This window comes from Clarias gariepinus, chromosome 2 (assembly GCF_024256425.1).
Source record: "Clarias gariepinus isolate MV-2021 ecotype Netherlands chromosome 2, CGAR_prim_01v2, whole genome shotgun sequence".
NCBI classification, from domain to species: Eukaryota; Metazoa; Chordata; class Actinopteri; order Siluriformes; family Clariidae; genus Clarias; species Clarias gariepinus.
Window position 1 is genome coordinate 28297489 of NC_071101.1, and position 27478 is coordinate 28324966.

The window sequence follows — 27478 nt, forward strand, 5'->3', positions numbered from 1 at the left end:
TAGGAATGTAGAGGCAGAGAATGAGAGATAGCAGAGGCCCTGGTGAGAGCAGAGGAAAAAGTGTTTTGCATACTGACAGAACATTTATATAGGCTGGAAAAAACACTGTAAATGACCCTTGGCTTCATTTTGCATTGCTGCAATTGTTTGAAGTGTTCTAACAGGATACACTCTCAGGGAAAAAAAAGTTCACTTTACTGGAGATTTCCTTGTCATCCAGGGTGGTACTCTCATTTGGGCGTCTTTTCTACCTTTAGTATGGCCTTTTTTCTAAAAATGTGCATGCAGTGACCCTTTAAAGCAAGCTAATTAAAGGTACAAGAGTGAATCGTAAGGTAAATCATTTCAAAGTTCACGATATTCACATTACAGTGTAGAAGACACAGTTGTAGTGTATGATTTTTTTAATGTATATTTTCAAATAAAATGATACATTATGTGTTCCAATATGATAAAAATAAACATTTCCATTCAACATTCTTGCATTGGGTTTTGTGGAGAGAATGAAGGTTATGCTTCTGTAAGTTTGTGGACACACTTCAGCCTTGCTCCACTCCAGACAGCCAGGAATGTATTTCTCTCTCTCTGCAGGGAGGAGGGTGAATCTAAACCAATAGGCTCAGAGCAAGAAAGCTCGTGTCATTTTCTCTGCAGAGAGAACACTTACACTCTGCTTGCAGAGACAGCACACTCTTAGCACGAGTTTATACCAAGAGGATTGAGTCAGATCAAGTTTGTATTAAAATTAGCTGAGGCTCGGTCATGCAGCCAGTCGCTCTTTACAGGACTATTATAAATAAGGGACAGCTTTAACACCAATGCCACCCAAGCACAACTGCGCACACTGATTAAGGACTATTGGGCTCGGGATCATTAGTGTGTCCGTGACTGCACTTTCACGTAAGTGTATCTCTCTCTCTCTCTCTCTCTCTCTCTCTGTCTCTGTTATTTTTTTTAACTGACAACTGTAATTGCATCTGCGCAGTAATGCCAGCTAGTGTAACTCACACCGGGTCGCGCGCACGTGAGTGTGTTGTGTTCACACTTTCCACGCGCGCGCGTGAGATGAGGTTATTTACTAAGTATATAGAGCAAATCGGATACTGTATCTTAGTTATCACAAGCTGTAACAATTATCTACACTTTTGCCTGTTATCAAAGTCTGCTTTGAACTGAATAATTGAGACGTGCCTGCAGATTGTCTAGCCAGTCTGTTCGGTGTGCGTGTGCGCGCGCGCGTGTGTGTGTGTTTGTGTGTGCTGGGGGATTTCTTGCGTGTGTAGGCAAGTCATTAAAAGAGCGCGTGCTGAAAAAAAAAAAAAAACCCGAGTCTGCAGTGGCCTTGTGCCTGAGGCTCAGCTGTTGCCTGTCACTTCGGTGCCAACTGCTCCTCACAGGGTGCCGTAACCATTAGCCATTTTAAAGCTAAGCTTCAGCCTTATCAAGTCTACTCATCTTTAAAAAAAATGTACATGACATCCTGAGCTCACGTGTATTTATATTTCACATTACTGCATGTTGCAGTCGGTAAATGGACACCTCAGACACTATACAACATTTTTCACACTTTCATAAACTGTATAAAGGTAACAGACTACTTGTTCTACATTACTCTGTAGCGTTTACACCCAAACTGTATTTGTACTACACAACTGTTGTACACGCTGTTCAATAAAGGTACCGAACTACATTTTCTAAACCATTTTGTCATTTGTACTAAATGAGTTAGTAAACTCTCGTAGTCCTGCTTTTTTGTAGTTTATACACAGTATTTAATATAGGTACCAAACGGTGCTTATTTTACACCATTTTAGTTTGTACACCCTTAATTGACCAAACTTGTCCTACAACATTTTGTAGTTTGTATACTTTTAAATAAAGGTAACCAACTGTACTTGTCCTATATCATTTTGTATTTGTACACTCTACTCAATAAGGTACCAAACAACTTTTCCTAAACCATTTTGTAGTTTGTACACTCAGAGTTAGCACACTGTCTTCGCCCTACACTGTTTTGTAGTTTGTATACTCTATTTAATATACAGGTAGGTGCCAAACTATGCTTATCCTATACTATTTTGTAGTGTGTGCTTTCTTCAACCAAGCTATACTTGTCCTGCACCATTTTGTAGTTATTATTCTCTCTCAATGGAGTTAGCAAACTGTCTACATTGTTTTGTAGTTTTGTACTCTCTATTTAACATGGGTATGAAAATGTACTTGTCATACTTCATTTGTAGTTTGTACACCTTATTAAATATAGCTTTCAAACTGAACATGTCATTGTCTGTGTGGTGGTACAATCAGAGAAACATAGTTTTGCACTTCTATGCATCTTTTACCTAGGAAGGTGACGGTGGTGTACCTTTAACTAGCTTTTAGAGTACAAAGCACAGCAGTTAGTCCTTAGAGTCTAATTATGTACCACAGTATCATTTTAAAGTTACTTTATTTCAAATTTCCAAATGAAACATACACACTAAAGCTGCAAATAATATCAGTGATTGTACAAGCTTAGTGATAATGACTAAATTCCTACAGTTTGGTATCTCATTTCTGAGAGTGTACACCCATATTGTAACATCTTGGAAGTTGATTAGACAGTAATGTTTACTGGACTGCATACTATTCTCAGATGGTGCTCATTCCAGTATGATCTAAATGAACTTAAGCCTTTCAGAAACTAATACTCAGCCTCATATAAACAATCTTGTATTGTCAGGCTGTAGAGTTTTAATTTACATTATGTTTTAGAAATTATACTTTTTTAAATTTTTAGAAATACCTCATTTTATGTAGAGAACTTGTAGAAACACTATAGTGCCCTCTAGTGACTATATTGGGTATTTCATGTTCGCAGAACGCAATACAATTTGGCACTGAGGAAACTGACAAAGCTCTGTATTGGGTAAAATGTACGTAATAGCAATAATAGCCATGTGATGCTATTAAACAAAAAGCCTCTGGCAAAAACATTTATTTTGTTCCAGCAAAACCAAATGCCATAGGCTTTGTGATTCTAAAGCAGGCAACACTTCAAAAACACTTCTTATTACCCATCTGGGTTAAACAAACATTAAGCATTAATCAGCTTTCCACCTTCATCTTTTATTAGATTATTAAAAAAATATATATATATATATATATATTATTATTATTATTTTTTTTTTTTACTAAATACATTTTTCAAGCGTGATAAAGGAAAACAGGATAATCATACTCATTCCATAACCCTAAATCTCTCTCTCTACATCACAGGCTCCTTGTGTTTCTGCCAAATGGCAGGAAAGACTCTGAATTCTCTGACTTCTTTTGAGTGCTTTACCATTACAGCTAAGACCCTCACAAAAGAGGACATTAATATAAGTGTATTTCACCAGCATGATAGATTGGCATCAGATAACAGGGACATGTCTACATTGCTGTGTAAACGGGTGGAACATGGTCTGTGTATGTATCTGCCATTGGAGTCATCAGTTAATCCCTAGTGCCAGCATGTGTACGTCCCTCTGTTGATTTAATGCCTGGGCTGGCGCAACATACACAGAGAAGTGCTTGTGTGAGCCTGAATTAATCACCGTTTGCCTACTCATGTGCTAACTGCTCCAAACCCAGACCCTCTGGCACTCTTTCACATGGTCCATCTAGGGGAGAAAGGAGAGGAAAGGGGAGAAGAAAAGTGGGCGAATAAACTTATGGCACACTGAATAACACCGTCTTTCATAGCTGACACAAGAAGCAGTGACTAGGTTTTCCTGCTGCAGACAGGCTATGGGGCCGAGGCTCTGGAGAGCCCAAAACAGGTTTTTGGCCCTCTTCTTGCTCTAGAATATGTGGCTTATTGAGCTGATGGTGGTCTATGCGTATGTGGCAGCTTAGTGCCATGTGAATTGCTCTTGGATCACATAGATGCTATCACAGTGTGGTCAGTTAGTCAACCGGGAAGAAAAATAAACTTTAGTGAAAATGAAAGACAGCAACTGTTTTCCACCTTGTCTATAATTTTTTACATTTTACTAACCCTAACCCAAGAATAGAGCCTCATTAGACAGCTTATATACTAAGAGAGCAAAGTCTTATTGTTACTAAAGCATTTGTTATCCTTGCTTTCACAGTAAAAAATAAAATATAATAATATATAAAAAAATTATATAATAATATAAACAATTTATGCTCATCTTGTACATTTATTTATTTATTCATTTATTTGGCTGATGCTTTTATACAGTGCAAATTACAAGTGAGGTAGAATACTGTCCACATATTGCTATAGGCGACGTAATGTTACAATTTAAACTCTTGAGCTATACCCGTATAAGTATCTTCCTCGAATAAGGATTTATTTGCACAATTTATGCAGAATGACAGAACTGCAGTTAAGGAGAGTGTCCTGAGGTAAAATGTTTATAGCTTTTTCCAAGTTGGGGGTCGGATTCCATGTAAGGAGTTTTAAACTAACGCACTTGTAGTGATATAGTCCTTTTACACTAGATAGCACTGTTCAGGTCAAGTCTGCAAATTACCCATATTCTATGTTGTTGCTGTTTTTCCACTGTCTGTATTTTTGTCCATGGTAGAAACGTGCTGTATCTCATGTTTACTAGTTTACTTAATGAGAGAGATGTGACAGCACCATACACGCCAGCATCAATTGTGAGATATGTTTGGCTAATTAATTAATTAATTAGTGCTTGAATACCATTGAGATATTTTTGTGAAGTTTTAATAGTTTAAATTAGACTGTTATCTTCATGCCTAAAACACTGGCCTCCCAGGGATTCCGTTAATGACGCAAACATGTGGAAATGGTTCGGAGCGAGCTCAGGACTGTACAGGGGATGTGGCCCTTTAATTCCAGCCGAGTTGCAGTAATGTGCAAGCGGTGTTCATTAATGATTGTGTGTACAGTTCCTAAAGAGAAATGTGTCTCTTCTGCAAGTTGTCAAAAATGTATCTGTAGATTTTTAAGAAACAGCTGTTTTACTCCCTAAATGTTAATAGGAACGACGGTAGTCATCAGGATCATCATTCATGGACATATAGCCTTCTTTAAAATGTTTGCTCCATTTTACTGTGGCTAAAAGTCTCATCACTGTACTGTGCTTGATGTTTTCTGTAAATGGCAGTTAGTTTTGCGCCTCGTTCACAAGTCCCGTTTTGACTTGAACGTCCTCATAATTTCCCCGAGCAGAGTTACATGTAATGGAAAAGTAACACAGACGCTCAGCTAGAATATGTTGTCGAGCGGAGACAAGCTGTGGCTTTTTGTGTGTAAGCACTTTAACAGACCTAGATAAACTTTATTGAGTACTTTACTGATCTCCCTCTTCTATATCAGATTAAATCTTAAATGAGTTCAGATGTTGAGCAGAAGGTACTTGTATGAGTCAATCTGCGAATGCTAATCAGCATTGTGATTTTGCTAATGAATACGGATGAGTGGTAGTCCCAGCAATAACAGTGTGTGAGTTGGAGAGGTGCAGTTACAATTTATTTCAGAAACACTCAGGAAGGACATGGAATAGTAAAATAACCCTTTGATGGCCCAACAGTTGCTCTGTGGCAGCTGGGGGATTCGAACTCCCAACCTTCTGATCAATAGCTAAAATTGTTAACTTGCAACAAATGGCATACTTACAGTATATAATTATATTAATTGAAGTTAGTTAAAACTGAGTCACTTCAAAGAAATACACTAGTGGCACTTTAATAGTGTCTTTATCATCTTACACGTTATAATTGCTGACTCTAATAAAGGGTTTGGGTGAAAGTGGGATTAATCAGCGCCGCTGATGAGATTAAAGAGATTTAGCTTTGGCGCTTTAGCTTCTGTGGCTTATGACATCGTATTTTCTGTGAGTGCTCTGTTAATTAGCTGGCATATTATTCATGGTAATATGCAAGCTAGAAAGGATTGTGTAGCTTTGCATCCATATTTCGCTTTGCTTCCATACAGAAATAGAACTATTCACCTATAGCTTTCCATTCCGTCTATATATAAAGACAAGGTTTTGGTGAAGGAAGCCAGACAAAGACAAATCTGTGGTGGAAAACAGCAGCTCAGTTGTTCTTACTAATCACATCAAGTTATGTGAGGAGCACATGCTCATGTTACTCACCGCTAATAAGGGCTTATTTGTCAGACAGCTAACGCTAATTAGCAGTGGATAAGGCTGCCACAACACTCCACAGAATGGATCGACACTGGATTATTATGAGAAGTGTTTGAAAAGTGTATCGGAGAGTCTCTTTCGAGTCTGCTTAATAGACAAAACAGCCTAAAGATACTCAGGCATTTGATTATGGCAGTTCACTGCTATATATGTTGTTTAAAATCTCAACATACAATGACATATGCAATACTTTAAGCCTATTTTGTCCCTTCTCATTAAAAATATATTGTTTTTTACTTTCTAAACCTGTTTAAAATAGCCCCATTTTCATTATATTACTGTATGTGAGCCAGTTTTTCTTTTGTAGGTATAAAGTTACTTCCTGTGGCCCATCAGCCCCCTTTTCGACATGAAGGCACCACTGCTCATTACATAATATTTCTCATGGTAGTGGGAGGAGAATGGGTGTGGGTTCTGAGTCTATTATGTGCAACAGCAAAGCTTGGATTTCCAAACAACACAGTAACCTGAGTGCTGAGCTAAAATCTGTCTGGTTTACTCAGATTTTTGAAATCCAAGAAGTCTTAATCTGGTTTTAGCAATGTTGACACAAGCACTCGAATGAAAAGTTAAATACAGATATTCGATAATGATCCGATTATTAGCAGGTATGTAAACCTTCTCGGAAATATTAATTCAACAACAACAACAATGTGTGATTAAAAAAGGACACAGATAAAGGGTTAAAGCATGATTAATACAATCTGTACATATGAAGAAAAAAGATGGGACTATAATCCTCCAAGATGCATCAACAATAAATATGTCTTAAAAAGTGGCCAGTGTTTGTGAATATGTGTATGTATTTGTGCTTATTTTTAAACCAGTAGTTTCGGTGGTTTATCCTGTACCGAGGTTGCAAAGTGAGGCTCTACAGATTTATGACAGAAATGAGAGTCAGAAGGATCTGGGGTCAACATACAGGTGGGTCAATATTGACTAAAGCAGGATGAGGACATACCTCCCAGTGTCATCCTCTAGCCCACAATGGTGCAGATGGAGGGGGTGACAAAGACGAGTGTCTTGCCTCCAGCACACATGATGGGGGTTCAAAGAGTGCCGAGTTTGTTTGGAAGGCTCACACTGTCTTCCTGTTTGAGGGTGAATGAAAACATTGGAACGGCAGACAACCAGATGTGCATGGGATGACACACACACACACACACACACACACATACTTAGCTTAGACATTGTAAATAGTAAATGGAAAAACCTGTTATTTACTACCCAGCTCTACCCAATATGCTTTCAATGACTTGATTTAACTGATACTCGCCATTCTTGAAATTTGACAGACATTTTTGCATTCTTGCTCGTTACCACATCAAAAAAAAAGTGTGTATATTTATTTTTTGCCTTGCCACATAAACCGTGACTTTCTATTTTTTAGTTTTAGAAACACAAACAATTCCAGCAAACAGCTTTGTGAGGACTGATGTTAGGTTTGTGAGGTCTAACAACAGGAATGATGCACAAAGAAAAGTCAGAAAGGTCTGGAGGAAGTGTAAAAATCTTGAAAATTGTCAGGAACACACTAGATTTCGAAAATATACTTAATAACACGTTAAATGGAAAGGAATTGGTGACTTTCACCATAAACTGTGACCTCAGTCTCTTTTCAGGTCAGCAGTCTGCTGTGTTTGATTTGTTTTGGAAAGAACAACAGGAAACTGGAGTAAAAGTTTGTAGAGGGTTGACCTTTGGAGGAAGAATAAAACGCAATTTAGTGTGCACAATAGACAGACAGAATGGCAACAGCAGCATGCGGCTTGTAAAAGACAATGAAACTCTTACAGGGTGACGGCGCAACCCTGAGTCAGCATCGGCTGGGTGATATAACTGAGGTCACGTTAGACCATTGCCATGGTCAAGCAGACAAGCGGAGCAGACAAAAAACATCCGAGCACTACAGGTCAAATCCATCAACACTATCGCTAAGGTTTAACAGGGCACAGGTTTGTATACTTTACCAATGACCTCAGACATATGAGCTTCCCATGTATTTATTTAGCAGAGTGTCATATCTGGAGCCATCTATGACCATATGGAGAGTAGAGCCCAAGGAGTAACCACACCATACAGATGCACAAATCAAGGACCACAATGAAAGTCTGTTTTTTTTTTTTTGTTTGTTTTCTTTAAAAAGGGAAACAAACAAAGTTAAAGAATTGTGAAGTATGTGGGTCAAACCCAGGCGTTTGATAGTGCAGAATAACAGAACACAGTTTTGAGAGTAAAAGCTACCTTTATTTCTCTATATAATCCGCTGCTACACTAATGCACTAATTTAAGTGTTTCATTAGTGCTTAAATACCATCAAGGTAGAAAGTTTTCTCAGAATGTCGGAGCCATGATTGGGCTGCCTGCTTCATGTAAAAAAAATGTAGGCCTCCCAGGAACTCCCTAAATGGCCCAAAAATGTTTTTAAGAAAGGTTAGGAAGGACTGAGAATGTGGTAAAAAAAAAACTCCCAGGCCAGTAGTGTGTTTGAGAATAATTCCCCTAGACAGATACTGTATGTCTCGCCAACAAGTATTCTAGAAATTATCAGTAAATTTTCAAGGATGAGGCGTTCCACTCGCTGAATGTTCATGGGAACGGTTGCAAAGACACCTTGGCCAGGATCGTCATTTACAGATTTACAGCGTTCTTTAAAGCCTTTGCACTATTCAAATGTTTTTACTGGAGCTAGCCGTCTCATCGCCGTAAAATGCTTAAAGTCTTCTGTAAATGTCAACCGGTTTTATGCCTCATTCATAGTAAAAAAAAAAAAAATCCTGGTTTTTAAAAACTTAAATATTTGATATTTAAGATTCTGCATCTTTTCGTCTCTTATTTAAATGTAAGCACATTTTGTCCTCTTTGCACAAAGGAACAGCGTTTCCACAGACCTACTCTCTTCTACTAAAGTTTGTTTCTAAAACAGATAATATAATTTTCCATGTCTAAGTGAAAGCTGTATTTAAAGAAAATATTGAATGGCCTATGTGCTAATAATTTCTAATATTCTACTTAATTTGTTGTTTATAATGTAATCTGTAAAAAAAAAATTAAGCGTCTAGGCTAATCCTTTTAGATGTTTGGACCCCACTTTACATTTGTATTATTTATAAATGGACTTTATGTCTGAAAGCAATTAAAAGTATTTCAGGTAGAGTAAATCTCAAAAACCTTTGGCCTTTTATCACTTCAGATTTACTGCTTTCAATAATTATTTAAATCGCACCCAAATGATACCAGGTTTAAAGTGAAGCATCCAGGACATAGGCCAGTGAGGCTTCTCCCTGTGCAGTGCCGCTGAGGCATGTGTTCAATTAGCTGGTTATAAAAAAAAACTGTAACAGAGCACTTCTCTGAGGAATGTTAATAATTTGAGGGATCGAGTGCTGGGAAGTGTTGTCAACTTTTCCTGAGTATTGTTCAATATGTGGTCACTTAGGTTACTTCTTTTGAAGTGTTAGGCATCCTGGGAGATATGCATGTGATGTGCAAGAACCAGAAATACTTTGTAAGGTCAGTTCTAAGTGATAATGTGTTGGGGTAGGTTTATTTATTAATTTCCTCATTACCCCCAGGCGCTTAGTTAGTGTGTTGTTAAGTGTTATTCAACAGCTTTCACTACGGCACCTGTCAGGGACATGTAAATTTGAAATAGATGTGACCAGACGCTCCAGTAAACTAAACACTGTGGTGCGTTTGGTGATTTCGTTAGGTTTATCTCCAGCACAGTACAGTTTATAATACAAAATAAACCCTTGATTTCTTTTTATCTGGGCAAGTTAGCTCATCTGAATGTACAGTACATGTTTGGACTAAACACTCCCTTTGTCCAAACGTATGTGTGTAGACTAACACATGGTCTTTGTGTATAGGGTAACAATTTAAAAAGCACTTCCTACATTTAACAGTGTAGGATGGTTTCATTCCACTTCCCATTGTTCACAATGAGCTCGGCTCTTTACAGCTAGGTGAGAAAGTGTCAAATAGAGGGTAAAATACAGTGGTTTATATATCCCTGTAGAGTTCGAGTATGAAATTCAACACTTAAAACAAACTTTCGGTAGTGCAGTGTGCTTAATATCTATGTATGATACAATATCATTACAATTGAAGTCAATTAAACCTATGATCTATCTCAGATTAAGCAGAGGTAATGAATACAAAGTCTATGAAGATTTGACAAGCTAAAATAGCTTGCTGCTATATTTAGAAATTCTCAGATAAAAAAAAAATCTTACAATATATAATATTAATGAAGTAAATTGTCCATACTATGTGAAGAAAATATGGCTTATCCTGTCCTAGTATATACAATTAAAGGGGTTATCTGAGGGTTATCACACCACTGATTGACCCAGGTCTGTCAGCACCGTTGTGGCATAGTCCATATCAGAGCAACACTCCATCAGTTGACCTTTCCCTGCCATGCTCAGGAGCAAAGGGCTGTTACAGTAGGGTGATGGTCCTTTATTGGCCTTTATGGCTCTTCTTTGTTATGCTTGTGTCTTGATAATGGCCATTGGCAGGTCATTAAAGTCTTGAAACAGCCTTACTTTTATAAGATGGCTAGCACACAACTAGGCACTATCTCAAACAATAGCTGTGAACTGCAATAAATAGCAGTACACTGTCGGGACATAACCTTGTCTGAGAATCATTGCATGTCCTAACAGGGTGAGAAAACCCAAGTGACTCTTTACAGAGTGAGATCTGACCTTTCAGAGCCAAACAAGGATATGCAAACTTACATATTTTTCTTGATGACTTTAAAACATTGAGTTTTATCCAGAAACTCTATGTAAATTTGAAGTCTGACCAAAGTAAAAGAAGTTGACCATGTGACAGTTGGCCCACTTTATGTAGAATTGAGGACACTGTCAAATATAGGGCACTATTCTGAGAACCAAGTCTATGCCTCGAATCCTTAGAGAATGAGAAACTGGGTGGATCAGGATTGTGACTTTAGGACAGTTTTGTTCCAACCTGCACTGTAGTATTTCGACTATGAGAGGTGTATTGAGCTGGGACAAGTTAGGTCAGGGCGTCTGTTTTACAGTTCAAAGAAGTTAAAACCAGGTGTGAGCTGCTGTTTGGGTCATCCTGAGCACAAGTGAGCAGAAAAAAAGGGGGGGGGGATAGTTGGAGAGTGGGGGTAGGAGATTTATGACATTGTTTAGCTAAGGAACAACTAGGGGTTAGGGATGTGTGACTTGTGTTCTTTTATATTTCACAAGTATTTCAGGTCAACCCTGACCTGTGAAACAAGAGCTAGTATCCTAACAATAGAACCCAGACCTGTTAGCGGCACTACCTAAATCATTTCGACAGATTTGGACATTTTGTACCTTACGGTTAGGCAATTTATTGAAAAATAATTAGCTTTTCTAATTTGTACTTTGTGACAATACTTTATTAACCAATGTCAGAAATGTCAAGTGGTATGTATATAAAGAACAAACATTTTGTCAAGATTTTGCTTCTACCACTTAACTGCCACATGCACGTGTAGAACATATGTAGAATCAAACAGAAGTTGGCTTGTGTGTCTGCTCAAATGGGAAAGTTGCCATCAGCTTATAGCACATGACAAGAAATTTTATTAGGGAGTTGTAACAAAAAGCTGTTCCATCCCATAATTAAAGAGGTGTGAAAAACTCATGCCTGTTACCAGAGTCTGCACCTAGTAAAACCTCAGTTAAATAGTGCAGAGGTGCTCTCTCCTACTGTTAACCCAGTGTAAGTATGTATCCAATGTTGTAAACATTAAAGCACTTTTTGTAAGTCGCTCTGGATAAGAGCGTCTGCCAAATGCCTAAATGTAAATGTAAATGTACTGGTCTTTATGTTTAATTGCAAGCTGTGCCATTATGCCATCTGGGCCTTGAAGGCCCGTGTGAACTTTTAATAGTTCCCCATAAGTAATGCATGCTTGTTTAATAAAACTGCATTGTCAATACTAATACTACCATCTTGGCACTGAAAAACGGAGGTCACTCAACATTTCAACACTCAAGCCAAAACTCGTGAATGCCTTCACAGCAGGATGTAGGGTTGTTTATCTCTCAAAGACTTGCTAATGCAAGGCAGTGTGAACTCTTTCTTCCTCTCACTCTGAACACAAAGACCTGGAGTTTGGGCTCAGTCTTGCTGGGATTGAGTGTCTATGTCCTTGACTGCAACAATGGCTTTGTGCACCAAAAACACACCACACAACCACAATGTAATTTATTAGTCATTGCATGGAAGATAGTCAGAACATGTCTATCAGCTAATCATCACAAAACCAGAAGTTGTACTTCAAAGATGAACTTGAATCCCATTTTAATTTGCCAGGGGTGTATAATCATACACCTTTTGCAGACTTCAGAGGCAGCTTCGGTTTCATGAGCGAAAACGCCTTCGCTTGCAGTGAAATGGTTTGGACTACCCACAAAGACCACCCTGGGAAGGGTGAATTCGTTCTCCTACATCATCCAGGGTTGAGGAAGCAAGCACCTTGGACTCAACCTCAAGCTTTGTTTATTGAAACAACAGAAGGGCCTCCAACTTTTGCACATTCCTTAGGAAATTATAGAGAAGATGAGGTCAACTGTCCTGTAAGGCATAACCTTATTTTGGGAGTTTGCGTCATAATTTGGCTTGGTTAAAAAAAGTGATGTTTTTTTCCACATTATATTTTATTCAACTTCTACTGAAAGTTAGTGAAATACTGATCCTAATGATGAACCTTAATTGTGGAAGTGGGTGATTTGGATAAGAACTAGTCCTCCTGATTCATATGCAAATAGTGCCACAGGCATGTATTTAAAGCTGTTCTTTAGGCAAAGTGACATGGATATGCTGACGTCATTGTTGACAGGGAAGTGAAAGATTGACTTTAGCTTGGGCCTTTTCAGCTTTGTTAGGAAGGAAACTGACTGTCTGAAACTGCCTCTGGCTAGTTTTGGTAGGTTTAGATGCACGAGTTAACTCAATAACAACTAAATCCTAAGAGGGGAGATATGTTGTGGTAGGTTTTAGCTGTATGAAAAGACATATATCTTAACATTGTAACAAAGCTACACAAGTCATATCCACTACTTGTAACACATACTAATATTGACAGCAGTCAATGTGGAAAAGTCAAGACTTAGATGCGGCCTTTGACGTATGCAAGTTGTTAGTTTGCATTGAGACATAAATTATTGGAAATGTATAAAAAGTAAATTAGAAACCAGTCTTTCTATCTTGAAGCAAGCAGGGCCTCAATGCCCTTCTAAAATACCAGTTTTACCAGGCTCATTAATGCACATGCCTAGATCAGCCTAAAAATAGGTTAGCAAAGCTTCAACTAAAAGTCTTTCAATATTCTGAGGTAAAAAGAAACTCCTGAGGAAAATATTTGCAGTGTTTGAAGTGTAATATACAGAGGGGGTACTGAAGCTGAATGGCTGAGGCTGGGTTATGAGGGAGTGGCTTCTACCCAGAGCTCCAAAGGAGTGCAGTAAGTCCAAGAGCCATCTGGTTGAACTGCTCTTCTCTTGCCTGCTCACATCCCCAGCTGTGTGCTGGATGTGCACTTTGGTCAGACTGACACAACTGGAAGGAAATGTAACAGAAGGCGTAAGGATCTAGCCAACTGGATTTTAGATATGAAGAGCCTGGAAAATGTTCTTCCTGAGGATGCGTGATCCAGGGATCTGTTTAAAATAAGAAAGGGAAGAAGCTTTTGGAGACTTCCATCAGTTCAAGAGTTGTGTGTTAATAGGTAAGATCAAGAAAGGTAATCAAGAAAAAAATAATGCAACTTTGATTGTGCTTCAAAAGAAATTATATTTAGCACATTGTGTCATAAAAGCTTAAATTACTAAAGTAAAAAAAAAAAAGGTCTTGAGAGTTTAAATATTTTAAATGCTGCCCTGTACTTAAGTGTAAGTGTGGTATAGAGGTGCCTGTCTAAAAGCTGGCCTCTTTGATTAAAGCATAATGTGGGATACGTAGAAAAGTGTGTGAGTGACCACAGAGAAACTGTGGATAAATACCTGCAAGTTTTAGTCAACTGCTTGATGAAAGCCTGCCTGAGTACAGGTGGTCCTACAATAGCAAGCCTTTCAGCCATTTGGCTGTGGGCTATCTACTGGTTGAGCTCTAATGGTGCACATTCAAATGACTCTGAGCTATAATTTTAGCATCGGTACATGATGGAAAATCTGGCAATTCGCAACACGATTTACATGATTTGTAATGTGTTATAGAAGTGTTATTTTTTTCAATTTATAACCCTACATTATTTGATAGAGAAATGGAGATGGAAAGTATATTGTTCAAGAAGTTGTTCAGTTTAATTGAAAGAAAATCTTCTGCAAATCGGTTCTATGTCTTTACTGTTGCCTACATGGTGTATACAAATAGCTCTCTTGGAAACTTCTGATCTTTCTTTCTCTGTGTGTAAAAGATTGAGTTGAAGTGCTTTTTGGAGCATGTGTTTAATCTCTAACAGACAATAGGATACAAACTTGTTGACTTAACATGCTAATCCTGACTGCTGTAGTGGAGAGAAACTCTCATTTGTGGAACACAGAGACTTTTAAGAGCTTAGAACTGGTGCCAAGGATCATGTTCTTGACATTAAAGCCTTAGCCAGGTTCCCAGAGCTGACAGTGTTTTGCACTGTTCCAAATCAACTGGAGGGCCTGGAAGTAATCTAAAGTTTCTTGGTGTCCGACGATTCACTTGTGCAGAACTTTTTGCTATGTTCAGGGTAAAGAATATCTTATAATAATCACACGCAGGAATGTAAGTCTGTGTAAATCCAGTTTTTCCCCTTCAGAAAGTAATTAGTGTGATTTCCTGAATCACCACATTAACTTAATGCTGATACCTATTATCTTAAGTAAATTCCCAAGATATGGCTATTAGTGAATCAGGAAATTTCAATTTGTTAGGGCTTGACCACATCTCCTCAGGACACACGTACCAGTTCCTGCATCCCATAGCTTTTACACCTGATGTCTGTTTAGATAAGATTTCTTAAATGTGAATACTTAACGGTGAATGCAATGACTAGTTCCCAACTGTACAAGTGTGTGTGTGTGTGTGTGTGTGTGGCAGTGTAGACCCCCTGTGCACAGCCTCTGGCTGGGGGATTCAGGTTCTCTGTGGGTGGATCTAAAAGATATGCATCTTGGCCTCCCAATGCCATGTTTACAAGGATTTCTACAAAAGTAATGAATGTTAAACACTTACTTCCAAAAGAATAATACATATGGAAACGCCATGCATGTTAACATGCATCTAAAAAAAACTGGCTTTCAGCCACCTGGTGGTCCATGAAACAGAATTAATGAAATGCTGAAATCCACCATGGTGTCTGAATGGAAGTGCTGATGAAGTAAAAATGAGCGAAATTATTTGAAGTGTGATATTTAGCTGAAGGTGTTGGCACATTATGCTGCTGGCAAATGAATTCGAAATGATTTAAGACTTGCTTTGCAACTTTATATTTTTAAAGGGTTTTTGTTAACCCTTTAAACTCCACTAGACCTGTCCGTGGGTCCAGACTCACATTCCTAAGTGTTGTAACTACATACCTTTCCTATCGGTTTCAGTGTAGTTACTGAATGATTAATAGTAGTTACTGAATAATATGCTTTAAGATGAATAACAGAATACCAAGCCAGTAGAGTTTGGGGGTTATTTATCTGATGGAATGCGAATATGTGTGTTTATTCTGGTCTCTTGGATGTTTGGGTGGTACTAAAAGATCCTGTCTTGCAGGTTAAGAAATGAAAGAGGAGATAAACATCTCAAAGTGTAAGATTTAGGTTAACAAAATGGGTAATCTGACCAGTTCTTCAGGAATTTAATAAGGGCTTTTATCTTTGCAATTTCATTTTTTTAATAATTGTTTGTCATACCATCCAGCTTGTGCGGATCACAGCTGTTGTTGTGTGAACGGTTTGGACTTGAGCCTGGACCGCACAGATTATGAAGAGCCAATAGTTGCATTAAATGACCAACTGCAACTCTCACTCAACACAGAGGATTCAGAGAGCAATCCAACACAATGTAGTACAAGAAGCATTTCATACAGTGCACACATTAATCTTTGTTCAATGTGTGAATGGTAGCAAGCCAAAACCTCTGAACATGTCATGAATATGTAGCGTGCTTGCCTGAACTATCATGCAACTTCAAAGGGGACAATCAAATGTGCCTGGCTTACTCAGCTGTCCACTTAACCACAGCAGGGAGTGAAGAGGAGGAGGAGGAGGGGTGCTAAAGTGGTGACTAGGGCTAACTGAAGTCACACAGTATGAGACTGTATAGCTGAAATTTGACCACAGCTACACAACTATTTATGATCAACAGGCCTTTCTGGAAAAGTCATTTGAACAAAGTCTTTTTTTAACACATCATGAAAAAATGCACAGAATACATCTGCATATAATGAAAATAAATGAAGAATAAGAAGTTTCTTAAAAATGTGCACTCGCTTCACCCACTTACTCATTAACACTGTACAATAGTATCCCACTTATTATACTATACTTCTATAAAACAAACAGGATGCCTGTAGCTGTGCTGGTTATTAGTTCAGGTTCCTGATATTTTTTATGTTCTTAAAAAACACATTTAACAGATGAAATCTGTTAAATCTTATAGAAATAAAAAAATTGAATGTGCATGGTCAAGTACAGTCATAAATGATGTGTACAAAGGCATTTGCGTACACCCCAGGACTATAGTGTATAGACTATATGTGACCACACAAGTGCTCCTAATGCTGCATAGTCAGCAGTAACAGAAAACTAACTTTTTTAAAGGCCTGTTTTCTCCATCAAGGGAAAACTAAGAATCACAACAACTACGGAAGCCAAAAATCAAGAGAACCGAGAATGTGTTTTAAGTAGCCTCACTGCCTGTTTTTCAAACTCCCTTCATAACTAAAAAAAAATGCCTCCTCATTTTTATTTATCTCCAGGACGACTGCATGATGAACCTGGAGAATCCTGGTGGTTTCCACAAGAGCGGAAAGCATCTGGACATGGATCAGAAGGTCGGCAAGCTCACTTTCGGCTTTCAGAGAAGCTCTACCTCAGACGATGATTCAGGATGTGCTTTGGAGGAGTACGCCTGGGTTCCACCTGGACTACGACCAGAACAGGTGAGCATTTTCTTCAGTACTTTTGCTGTTTGGTCATGTCTATACCCACCTTCTGGGGAAAAGAAAAAAAACAGCTGATGAAAATCCTGATCTGACGTAGTAACCTTACCGAACAAGTTGTAGAAAGGATAGTCATGTAAAGAATAAAAAGAGATCATCATGAGCATTCTTCTCGAGGAAGCGTTTGATGGCATAGCCCGTCAATGGGTTAGACAACCAGATGAACAGACATTATGGAGTGTACCAGTCCTTAAGCTATCTTGATTTATGATACAAAAAAAGGATTAATCACTCCATCGGGTGAGCAAGCTTGTTCTAATTCATTCTAATTAGATCAGCCAACTCATTTGTTAGGGAGGCAGAGCGTTTTGTAGGCATCACCCCACAGGCACTTGGAAACAGGATATGCTGTTTTTTATTTACAAACTCTTTCATGGAAAGTCTGCAAGTCATTATGGCAAGCTGGCAGACAATGGCCTAAAGCGATCAGCGCTAACTGCCAGCTAAGCGAACAGTATGAGGAACACTCGGGGCGACGGCTGTTTTCTGTACGGGCCTGTCTGCAAAGCGAGGCTTCCCGTGACTAGAAAATGTGATGATGTGGCGCTTTTCCAAGTCGACAGGGAAGGCCTTAACAGTTATCTCAGAGGTGTTCTAATCCCCCTATTCGTCTGAGAAGCACATATGACAGCAATCAGGGGTGAGGGGCGAGAAAAGAGTCTAAAGCAATATAAGACTAAAATCCAAATACTGCCTTTTTGTTGAATGCAAGGAGCAACTGTAATGTCTTTACAGCTGCCGTTCCGTAAATTACCCCAAAACATTATAGGTGATCATTGCCGGGAAGTACACAGATACTCAAAAACACTATTAGCGGGTTGCCCAAGGGAGAGGAGTGGGTGGTAATATTAGAATGAAATGAGCATGATTTATGTTACTGCTCATTGTCATGTTTAAATGACAGCCTGAATAACAGCAGGATGCTGCTTAAGCAGGAGGAGACAAGCCCAATCTTCTTTATCTCTGCTGAATGTTACGACCAGTACTCATAAACTGATGGCCCTTACTGAGGTCAGCAGCTAGAGGGGACAAAACAGTAAAGAAAGCATCTTTGGCTTGCACAGAATAAAAAATAATAGTATAGACACTTCACAGCAGGCCCGTTACAGTGATAAATTTATTAGAGGTAAGTGGCAAGCCCTTCTGTTCGGAGACATTACATAATGGAGGTTACCTGAACCTGGTGTCAAGTGCTGATCAGAGAGGTCAGATCGTCATTTCTCAAGAATACATGACAGTGTGCCTTGAGAGTGAAAAATATTTACAAAGGTTCTATCTCAGTATAATGTATATACTGTATGTTGGGTGTGATTGCATACCTGTCTTGACTAAAAAATGTGATTTTAAATAGGATTATTTAATAGTAGTTCCCATAATAACTCAGTAATGTCTAATTAATTAATTAATCTAATATTTCATATTTTACAGCTACAGCTGTTGTATTTACCTAGACATAAAACAAGCAAGAAAACATTCAAGATAAGGTTTTGTATGTCATATATTGTTCTATCAATGTACTATCTATAATATAGAGGAATTTAACTGAAGCACTGACATATCCATTCACTTTTACGTCACAAGTTGTTTCGTGGCTGATTTCTATTGTATGTGCAGTAACTTAAAAGATATTATTATTATTATTACATATTTGGCTAGCTCTATTCAACTAAACCATAAAAGCATAGAGGCTAGGTCCTGATTTTAACTGTTTTCTACTGGGATGAGCAAATTAGCTATTGGTAAAACCAAAGCCTTAGAGTGTTGAGTGGTTGAGTGTAACACTCAGAGTATGCCTTAACTCATGACACAATCCTATAATCAGTTCACTAGTTGATTGAAGCACAGTATCTATAAACACACATCCACACACACACCTGCTTATCTGCAGGTGTGGTCTTCACTCGTTTCCAGTCAAGGATGTCTGAACAGCATGTCCAGGCCGGTGAGATGCGTCATTCCAGGACAAGATAGTTCTCACATTGGGAGCAGGGTAGCCTGACCGCCTAATAGTTCAGTGACACATGAATGCTATAAAACCAGTCATGCCAACTATGTTCAGGGATAGGATGATGATAGGTTTTAAAATTCACTGCTGCACATTTAAGGAGCTGTTGAAGTTGACCTGGTAGGTTAATTTTAGTTTTAAAGATGTGCTACATACTTACAACAGTAATTGAGATATTAAGCAATAAGAGTTGCGCGGTTGGACAGTTAATAGAATTGTATCGGTATTCGGCTGTTACATTTTCTACCAGCCTTTAACAACGGGATTTACATTGGTGTAATTACTTTTAAAATGTTTGTCTGAGATGAGTGCTAATGTGTAATTTCAACTCTTTTGGCTGCGCAGGTCCAGCTGTACTTCTCATGTTTGCCAGAGGATAAGGTTCCCTATGTTAACAGCCCAGGAGAGAAATACCGCATCAAGCAGCTCTTGTATCAGCTGCCTCCCCATGACAATGAGGTAAACTAAACTGAAACCAAAGTATAGACCTGTGAAAGAATATTATTTAATTTTTTTTTTTTACAGTTTTTAGAAACTGTGTTGCCACCCTTCCTGATTTGCACACACATAATGAAATTCAAATGGAACATGTTCCTCTTAAAGTTGATTAAGACCAATGGAATGTAGGTGCACTTGAATCGTATCTAAAGCTTTCTTGGCATGTTTCATACTTCTATATACTAGATATTCTAAACGAAGCTAGAGTAGTGCGCACAGAGTTACTTTGTATCAGGAGCCCTATAACGGTTTAGTCTTAAGTGTGTTGCTCAAGGCAATAACTGCTATGATCAAAGGAAAGATGTTAGGACTTCTAGTCCGCAGATATCAGTCAGAAGTCAACAAGCTGTCTCTAGAGCCCGGAAACCACCAGCTCTGGTTCTCTGTTTTAAAGCCATAACCCACAAGTGGGGCACCGCCACCTCCAACGGGACCCGAAAAACGGCACTAGGATAAAGCTCCTATTGTTTTACCCATTGTTGAATGAAAATGGGTTTCTGCATCACATTTCAGACCCCACTCAAATTGCTTTTTAAGGATGAACCAGTGTGGGTGCTGGTTAACCTCCTGCGTTTTTCATACCTTCAACTCATTCACTGGATTCCTCCGGCAATCACAGAAAACATCTTTGTTTCCTTGTTCATCTGTGGGTGTTGGTACAATGAGACATTTGAGCTGGTGATTTTATGATGTTGCTGGGGGACACGACACAACATGTGGCACCGAGATTCCTCACATTGCTGTGGTTTACTAGCAGAGGCCGGAGTGTGTAAGGACGGTGCTCTGATGCCTGCTGTGTGTGCCACATTATTGCTCTGAAGTACTATCGCATTGCTTGCTTTGTCTCAGGTTTGCTGCAGATGTGTGCTTCTAACGCAGGCCTCATTTCTCTGAACATTTCCCTCCTTCTCATTAAGTGTTGTTAAACAAAATTTACTCAGGGGTTCATACCCAGCACAAGAAGCAGAGGTCACGACAGGGGTTTTAACGAGAACTGGAAAAACCTAATCATAAAACCTTTTAACCACTGCTATCAATTCCTGTTTTAGGTGCGATATTGCCAGTCCCTTGGCGACGAAGAAAAGAAGGAGTTACACATGTTCAGCATGCAGAGAAAAAAAGAGGCACTAGGACGGGGAACTCTAAAGTTACTGCCTAGGGCTATGCTTCATGCAATCTGTGAACAAGTAAGTGTTTAAAATTTCAATTCGTACTATTCATGGAATTAACACGGTCAGATAAAAGAACTAACTTTTTTTTTTTTTTTTTTTTAAACAGTGTGGGGAGAACATTGGTGGAGGAGAGATGGCAGTGTTGGCTTCAAGAGCAGGGCCTGGACTGTGTTGGCACCCAGCATGTTTCTCATGCTCAACTTGTAATGAGCTTCTAGTGGATCTCATTTATTTCTATCATGAGGGGAAGATTCACTGCGGGAGACATCATGCTGAATTGCTAAAGCCTCGCTGTTCGGCCTGTGATGAGGTAAGGTCAATTTTTTTTTTTTATGTGCGCACGCACACACACACACACACACACACACACACACACACACACACACAATTTGAGCGCCATTTTCAATATATGACACATAAGGCCATTATTCATAATCAACTTAGTGTCCAGCTGATTCAACATCTGGATATTGTCAGCTTTCAAAAATGAAATAATACACGATACGTTTATTATTTCTCAGATTATCTTTGATGATGAGTGCACTGAGGCAGAGGGCCGTCACTGGCACATGAAGCACTTTTCCTGCTTTGAATGTGAAACCATTTTGGGTGGTCAGCGGTACATCATGAAAGATGGTCGGCCCTACTGTTGCGGGTGCTTTGAGTCCCTGTATGCTGAATACTGTGAGGCCTGTGGAGAACACATCGGTAAGCCAAGTCAATCTTGTGTCTTTGTGTCCTTTCACCTGTAAATTTGATGCAGTAATGACAGTGTTATTTTTTCACTAAATATGCTAGTGCTGGCTTACATTTAATAAACCATGATATACTGTATTCACTAAAGTAAACACTTTAAAATAAACAAAACAAAATAAAAAAACTACTGTTACTACAAAGTAAGATCTGAACTCCTCTTGTCTTCCACGAATCCAAATTACCATGCATGAACATTAAAACAATAGGTCAATTACAAGGTGATTACATGATTGCTTAGTTGATGAAATGTTTATACGAAACCATTTTCAGTGTGACTCATTTTCAAATTACATTTCACAGTTGCCAAACAAAATTAAAATCTCACCAGCTCGCATACAGTTCTGTGCGAAAGTCTCACGCCATCCCGAATTTCTATATATTAAATTTAATTATAAAGATTATATTAAATGAATTGGAAAAAACGTATTACTGTGAGAGGCTTTAAACTTCCATAAGAATTGGTTGTTTTAGTAAAATCAGCAGCAGCAACCACATTTCCCTCCTCGTCTATTCCAACATTTATCCTTAAGCATCAAAAGTATACTAATCACTGACCTGATCATTTGTCATCATCTGCACCTGTTCCTTACTGGTTCATACCTTAAGTTAGATCTTTTTATGCTTGCATGATCCATTGGTCACTGTGTGGCTTAACAAACGAAAACATTCCTCTGAAACTAGTCAGGTACTGGGGCCAGTCTGAAAGCGAGAGCCACAAAAGTCTTTTATGAAGGTATTAAAATATTAGAATCTAATATGAAAAGTCTAGAGCAAAATATGATAAAATTAGGGGAAGCTCTAAACTTTTGCACAGGACCATATATAAACATGTATCTTCATCAATCCTTAGTAAATATATTTATCACCTGTATCATTCTAATCTCAATGTTGCAAGCATATCATTATCAAACGCTATTTAACTTAGATTTCCATTCAACTTTATTACTTTTGTAGTAAAACTATCCCCATGCCATCCTAATCCTGGTTCTTTCCATTTAGGGGTTGACCATGCTCAGATGACATATGATGGTCTCCATTGGCATGCCACAGATGAGTGCTTCAGCTGTGCCCAGTGCAAAACCTCCTTGCTCGGTTGTCCATTCCTGCCGAGACAAGGCCGCATCTATTGTTCCAAAGCTTGTAGTCTGGGGGAGGATGTGCATGCGTCAGATTCATCAGATTCTGCCTTTCAGTCAGGCAGGTCTCGTGAATCCCGTCGCAGTGTCCGAACAGGAAAGAGCAGTCGTTCTGCAGACCAGTGTCGTCAGTCTCTGCTCTTTTCACCTGCTGGAAACTACAAGTTCCCTGGCTTCTCAGGGAATGCAGAGGACACCTTGTCAAACAAGCTGTCCCATTTGAACTTAACTGATGAGAATTTCTGGAGGAACAGAGACGAACAGGAAGTACCTGAGGACCATGAAGAATGGGCTGAGCATGAAGATTATATGACCCAACTACTTCTGAAGTTTGGAGAGCATGGAATCTTCCAGCAGCAGGAGGACAACAGACCAGATGATCCTTGGATGACCGACTCGGAGATCAAAAATAAGGTGGAGTCGAAGGTTTCAGGCAGTGGTAGAAATAGCAGTCTGGCCAGTAAAAAGTACAAGACAGACATGTACTGGACACATTCCCAAGATGGCCTGGGAGACTCTGCATATGGTAGTCATCCTGGACCTGCAAGTAGCAGGAAAATTCAGGAGCTTGATCTAGAACATGGTGCCAACTTTAAGCATGAGGAAAAGCAGTGGTATAATGACTCACTGGAATGCATCACGGATGGACTTAAACAGCAGGAGCAGAGTGTCCGAGACTCCATGGACTCCCTAGCACTATCGAATATCACAGGTGAGTTTATAAAACCAATAAACAAATAATAGAATGATAATATTTCTTTATAAAATTCCGTTCATGAACAAAACATGATCCTTACGGAGATCTAATCTAATATTTTTAATTACAGGTGCATCAGTAGATGGGGACTTTAAAGAGAAGCATGTACCATTTTCTTTAGAAAATTTCACCAAGCTGGAGGCTCAGGATTGCGATAAAACAAGCAACATGGGAACTCTCAACTCTTCGATGCTGCACAGGAGCGCCAACTCCCTTAAGAGCCTTACATCGGAACTGGAGCGGGTAGAAGTAGTAGAGGAGGAAGAACCAGAAGAGTTGCTTCCTCTCCCAGAGGAACGACCCATTCCTCCTGTTCTCCGAAGGTCCAGATCTCAGTCGAGGCCTCATCAAGTCAAGTTCTCTGATGATGTTGTGGATAATGGACACTACGAAGATGTAGAGGTGCGACAGCCTCCAATGAGCGAACGGACCCGAAGAAGGGTGTACCATTTTGATGAACAGGACGAGCGACACCGCCGGCATCATCGCAACCACAGACGAAGGAGCCGAAAGTCGCGGTCAGACAATGCACTGCACATTGTTCCCAAAGAGCAAGCGCGTATGTGCTTCAGGGAGGACTATCTCCAACAACGTGGTCCTATACCTACATCTCAGTATGTGCAGCACTCCCATGCTCACGCGAACTCTGATTACGGTTTGCAGAACCAGGCGGAGAGATTCTATCGTCTTTATGAGGACGATGATGACTGGTGCTCTACATGCTCATCTTCTTCCTCTGAATCGGAGGAGGAAGGGTTCTTCTTGGGTCAACCGATTCCACAACCCAGGCAGCCTAGGTATCAATATTATACTGATAAACTTCCTAATCAAGTTTCCCCACCTTATGGCACAAGGACAAAACCCAAAAAGAAGCGAGGACATAAGGGGAAAAACTGTATAATTTCATAGACTTTATAGAATCAAAACTAATCACCAACATGTTGCAATACAATGGTTCCCTTCTAAATTGTATCTGCATTCATTCAAAGTAAAACATTGAACATCACTCAAAACATATCTTCGGGATTTTTGATGAACAAGAACTGACACCTTCTTAAAAAGAACTTGTCTTGAAATTCAGTAATATTCCATATGTATTATACAGGAAAAAAAACTGCTATGTTTATTACATAACTAGTCACTTGGTCATTGATACAATGAAAGATTATATTTATAAAGTACCATATATAAATGAGTGAATATTTAACATTTGCAAATATAAGTGTGTGTATATATTGTAAAGACTGTTCTGATTTAAAGCAGATATTTTTATATCCCTTAATTTTTAACAAAGAAAAAATTACTTTGTTAGTTGACTAATAGCAGTAGTTGACAAATGATTTGCAGCAGTTTCACTTTTGTTATTAGGTTGGTTTTCTTTTTTGGACACCAAATGCAATACAGTTAGACCCTCATTATGTCAGGGTCACATATACATATGCCCTTTTTTATTTAAACAAACTAATGAAATGAAAAATACATTCTACAATCTGTATAATGTGGTGCATCGTTAGTTTGAACGTTTTTTATGGGACATTGTAAACAGATCAGTAAAACATGAGCTTGGCATTAAAAGCATATGCAAGTTCCTTTTAATTGTTCTGAGTTTTTAAAAAAATGCTTAGACTTTTTACAACAAATGTTTATCATGTTTTTTATGCAACATACAGAACTGGTCTGTGAATAAATTGGTGTCTACAAACCCCCAATTATTTAGCATAACAATTCCAAATGACCAGATTAATATGTTTAGTCAGATTTAAGCTCAGATATAAAATGCCTCCAGGTCCTCCAGATGTACAGTACTGTAAAAACTGGTCAGGTACAGGAACTGGACTGAAAACGAGATACAAAAACTTGCAAAAATTGAGAGGCAAAAAAAAAAAAAAGTCCTTCAGGGAGCCTGAAGAAATATTCCTCAAGACTACATAAAAAAAATTAAAAACCGTCTCGCTCTTTGGCAAAATATAAACAAATGTGGGTGATTTCTGGACCGTAATATAGCTTCTTAATTTCAAATCAAGTGCAGCATGAAGTTCGGCTTTTTAGCAATGAGCATCTTAACTACTACAATGGAAGTTTCGAAGTCCTTGAATAATGAACTGAGGATAACAAAAGAGATTAACATTAGCTAGCAAGTTATCCATACAAGTAAGTCTTGAGTCCAAATTATGAATTTCCCCCCAAATTGCCAGAATACATTTTAAGATCTATAAGTTTTGATTCTTTATTCTTAAACCCCTGGCCTTCAACTGTCTGAAACGTCAGAGTTGGGTAAAAATGGGATTCTAGATTGGTTCGAGTATGTATTCATTCGAGTATTTTTTTATTTTTTAATCTAAAATCTTTAACAGTCCATTTCTGTGATCCTGTCAGCAGTGTAGCCTTACATTCTGGCATACCTTAATTGGTCTTTTGCTGTGGCATCCCATCTGCCTTAAAGTTGGATGTATTCTGTATCCTGAGGTGCTTTCCTGCTCATCATAGTTGTTAAGAGATTTTACATTCTGATCTCCCTAATCAAAAACACCTTTCCACACACAGAACTGCCTCTGACTGGATGTATTTATTTACTTACATTTAGACAATTCTGTTTAATTTCTACAGATTGTCGCGTGTTAAAGTCTTAAAAGATCAGTATAATCTGAAATACTCAAACCATCCCATCTGCAGTCACATATTTTGCTATTCTGATATTGGGTGTAAATTTCAACTTAAGCCCCTGACCTGTATTCACATACTTTCATGCATTACTCTGCTGTCATGTGATTCGCTGATTAAATACATGAGCAGCAGGGATACAGGGGTTGGTGGATAGTAAGTACATGTTCAATTCTCTTACAATTATTATAACTAAGGTGAAGAACTTTGAAGCAAAACTGAATATATTGTTCCTTCTGAGACTTCAGTGTTGGATAATGAGACAACAATGTACACCAAGGGAGAGAAGAATAGGCAGTTCTGAAATGAGAGTTAAAGAGAAAAGGAAAAACAGTGCAGAGGAAAGACAGAGAAAGACTGTGACCCATTAGCTAACCACAGGAAGAATGGAATTTGGGAGATTTGTTTAGATACACAGATAATATACAGAGCCGTGATAGAATGAGGCCAACATGAAAGGCCAAGCTTAATCACAAAGGGCTGGAAGGTGAACTCCCCAGCTCAGTCTGCAGACAGGGAGAGAAAGACAGAGGAGGGTAAAGATTGGGGGGAAAATAATCAGCTTGAAAGCTCGCTACATTATATTTTGGGAAAATTAAGCCTTGAGTCAACCTAGATTGTGTGTACATCATCTTTTAATCATGCCAAGAGAAGCAACAACAATGTCCCACCCTTTTCTAAGAATTATAATGTGAGACTAAATTAGAGGACTCTACACAGAGCCTCCAGCTACAACACTTTTTTTCGCCTCTTGTCCCAGTTCCTATAACTCAAGCCAGCACTGCTTTAGACTGTTCCAGCATAGTGTAAATACGTCTTAAGCAGAAAGAATAAACACTTTAAAAAGGATGGAATGAAGCAGGAAATCAGTACGACAGGGAAGACGAGACCATTTTTGCCAGGTCATACTGAGACAGAAAAATGTATCTGGAAATTTATCTGTTGCAGAACAAAACTATTACACATGATTATACTAACGTTCACGCACTTCCACTTGGAATAAACACTGTTCTGTTCTCTCGTTGGGATGTGAAGACAGCTCGCTATTATTTCGACGTGGGAAATGGTTGCAAGATGTCAAAGTAACACTTGTAGTGCAAGACAAAAGAATGTG

General features: G+C 38.7%; 1 protein-coding gene across 2 annotated transcripts; it reads left to right on the forward strand.

Annotated features, from left to right (window-relative positions):
• The first annotated feature begins 658 nt into the window (after positions 1-658).
• prickle1a (prickle homolog 1a) lies at positions 659-25299 on the forward strand. 2 transcript variants are annotated; one of them, XM_053487588.1, is made up of 8 exons: positions 659-900; positions 17137-17319; positions 19730-19843; positions 20932-21069; positions 21161-21364; positions 21576-21762; positions 22810-23658; positions 23774-25299. In XM_053487588.1, the coding sequence occupies exons 2-8, from the start codon at positions 17146-17148 to the stop codon at positions 24610-24612; spliced, it is 2505 nt and encodes an 834-aa protein (XP_053343563.1). In that variant the 5' UTR covers positions 659-900; positions 17137-17145; the 3' UTR covers positions 24613-25299. The 2 variants fall into 2 exon arrangements, with proteins under 2 accessions (XP_053343563.1, XP_053343573.1); XM_053487598.1 differs by lacking the exon at positions 659-900 and adding an exon at positions 13693-13920.
• The last annotated feature ends 2179 nt before the right edge of the window (positions 25300-27478 follow it).

What these genes read in the sequence shown, in the direction of transcription:
- prickle1a (XM_053487588.1), top strand. Translation starts at nt 17,146, where the DNA reads ATGATGAACCTGGAGAATCCTGGTGGTTTCCACAAGAGCGGAAAGCAT. An exon ending in TGCCTCCCCATGACAATGAG is followed by an intron (nt 19,844 to 20,931) that starts GTAAACTAAACT and finishes TTCCTGTTTTAG; the next exon opens with GTGCGATATTGCCAGTCCCT. An exon ending in GCTGTTCGGCCTGTGATGAG is followed by an intron (nt 21,365 to 21,575) that starts GTAAGGTCAATT and finishes ATTATTTCTCAG; the next exon opens with ATTATCTTTGATGATGAGTG.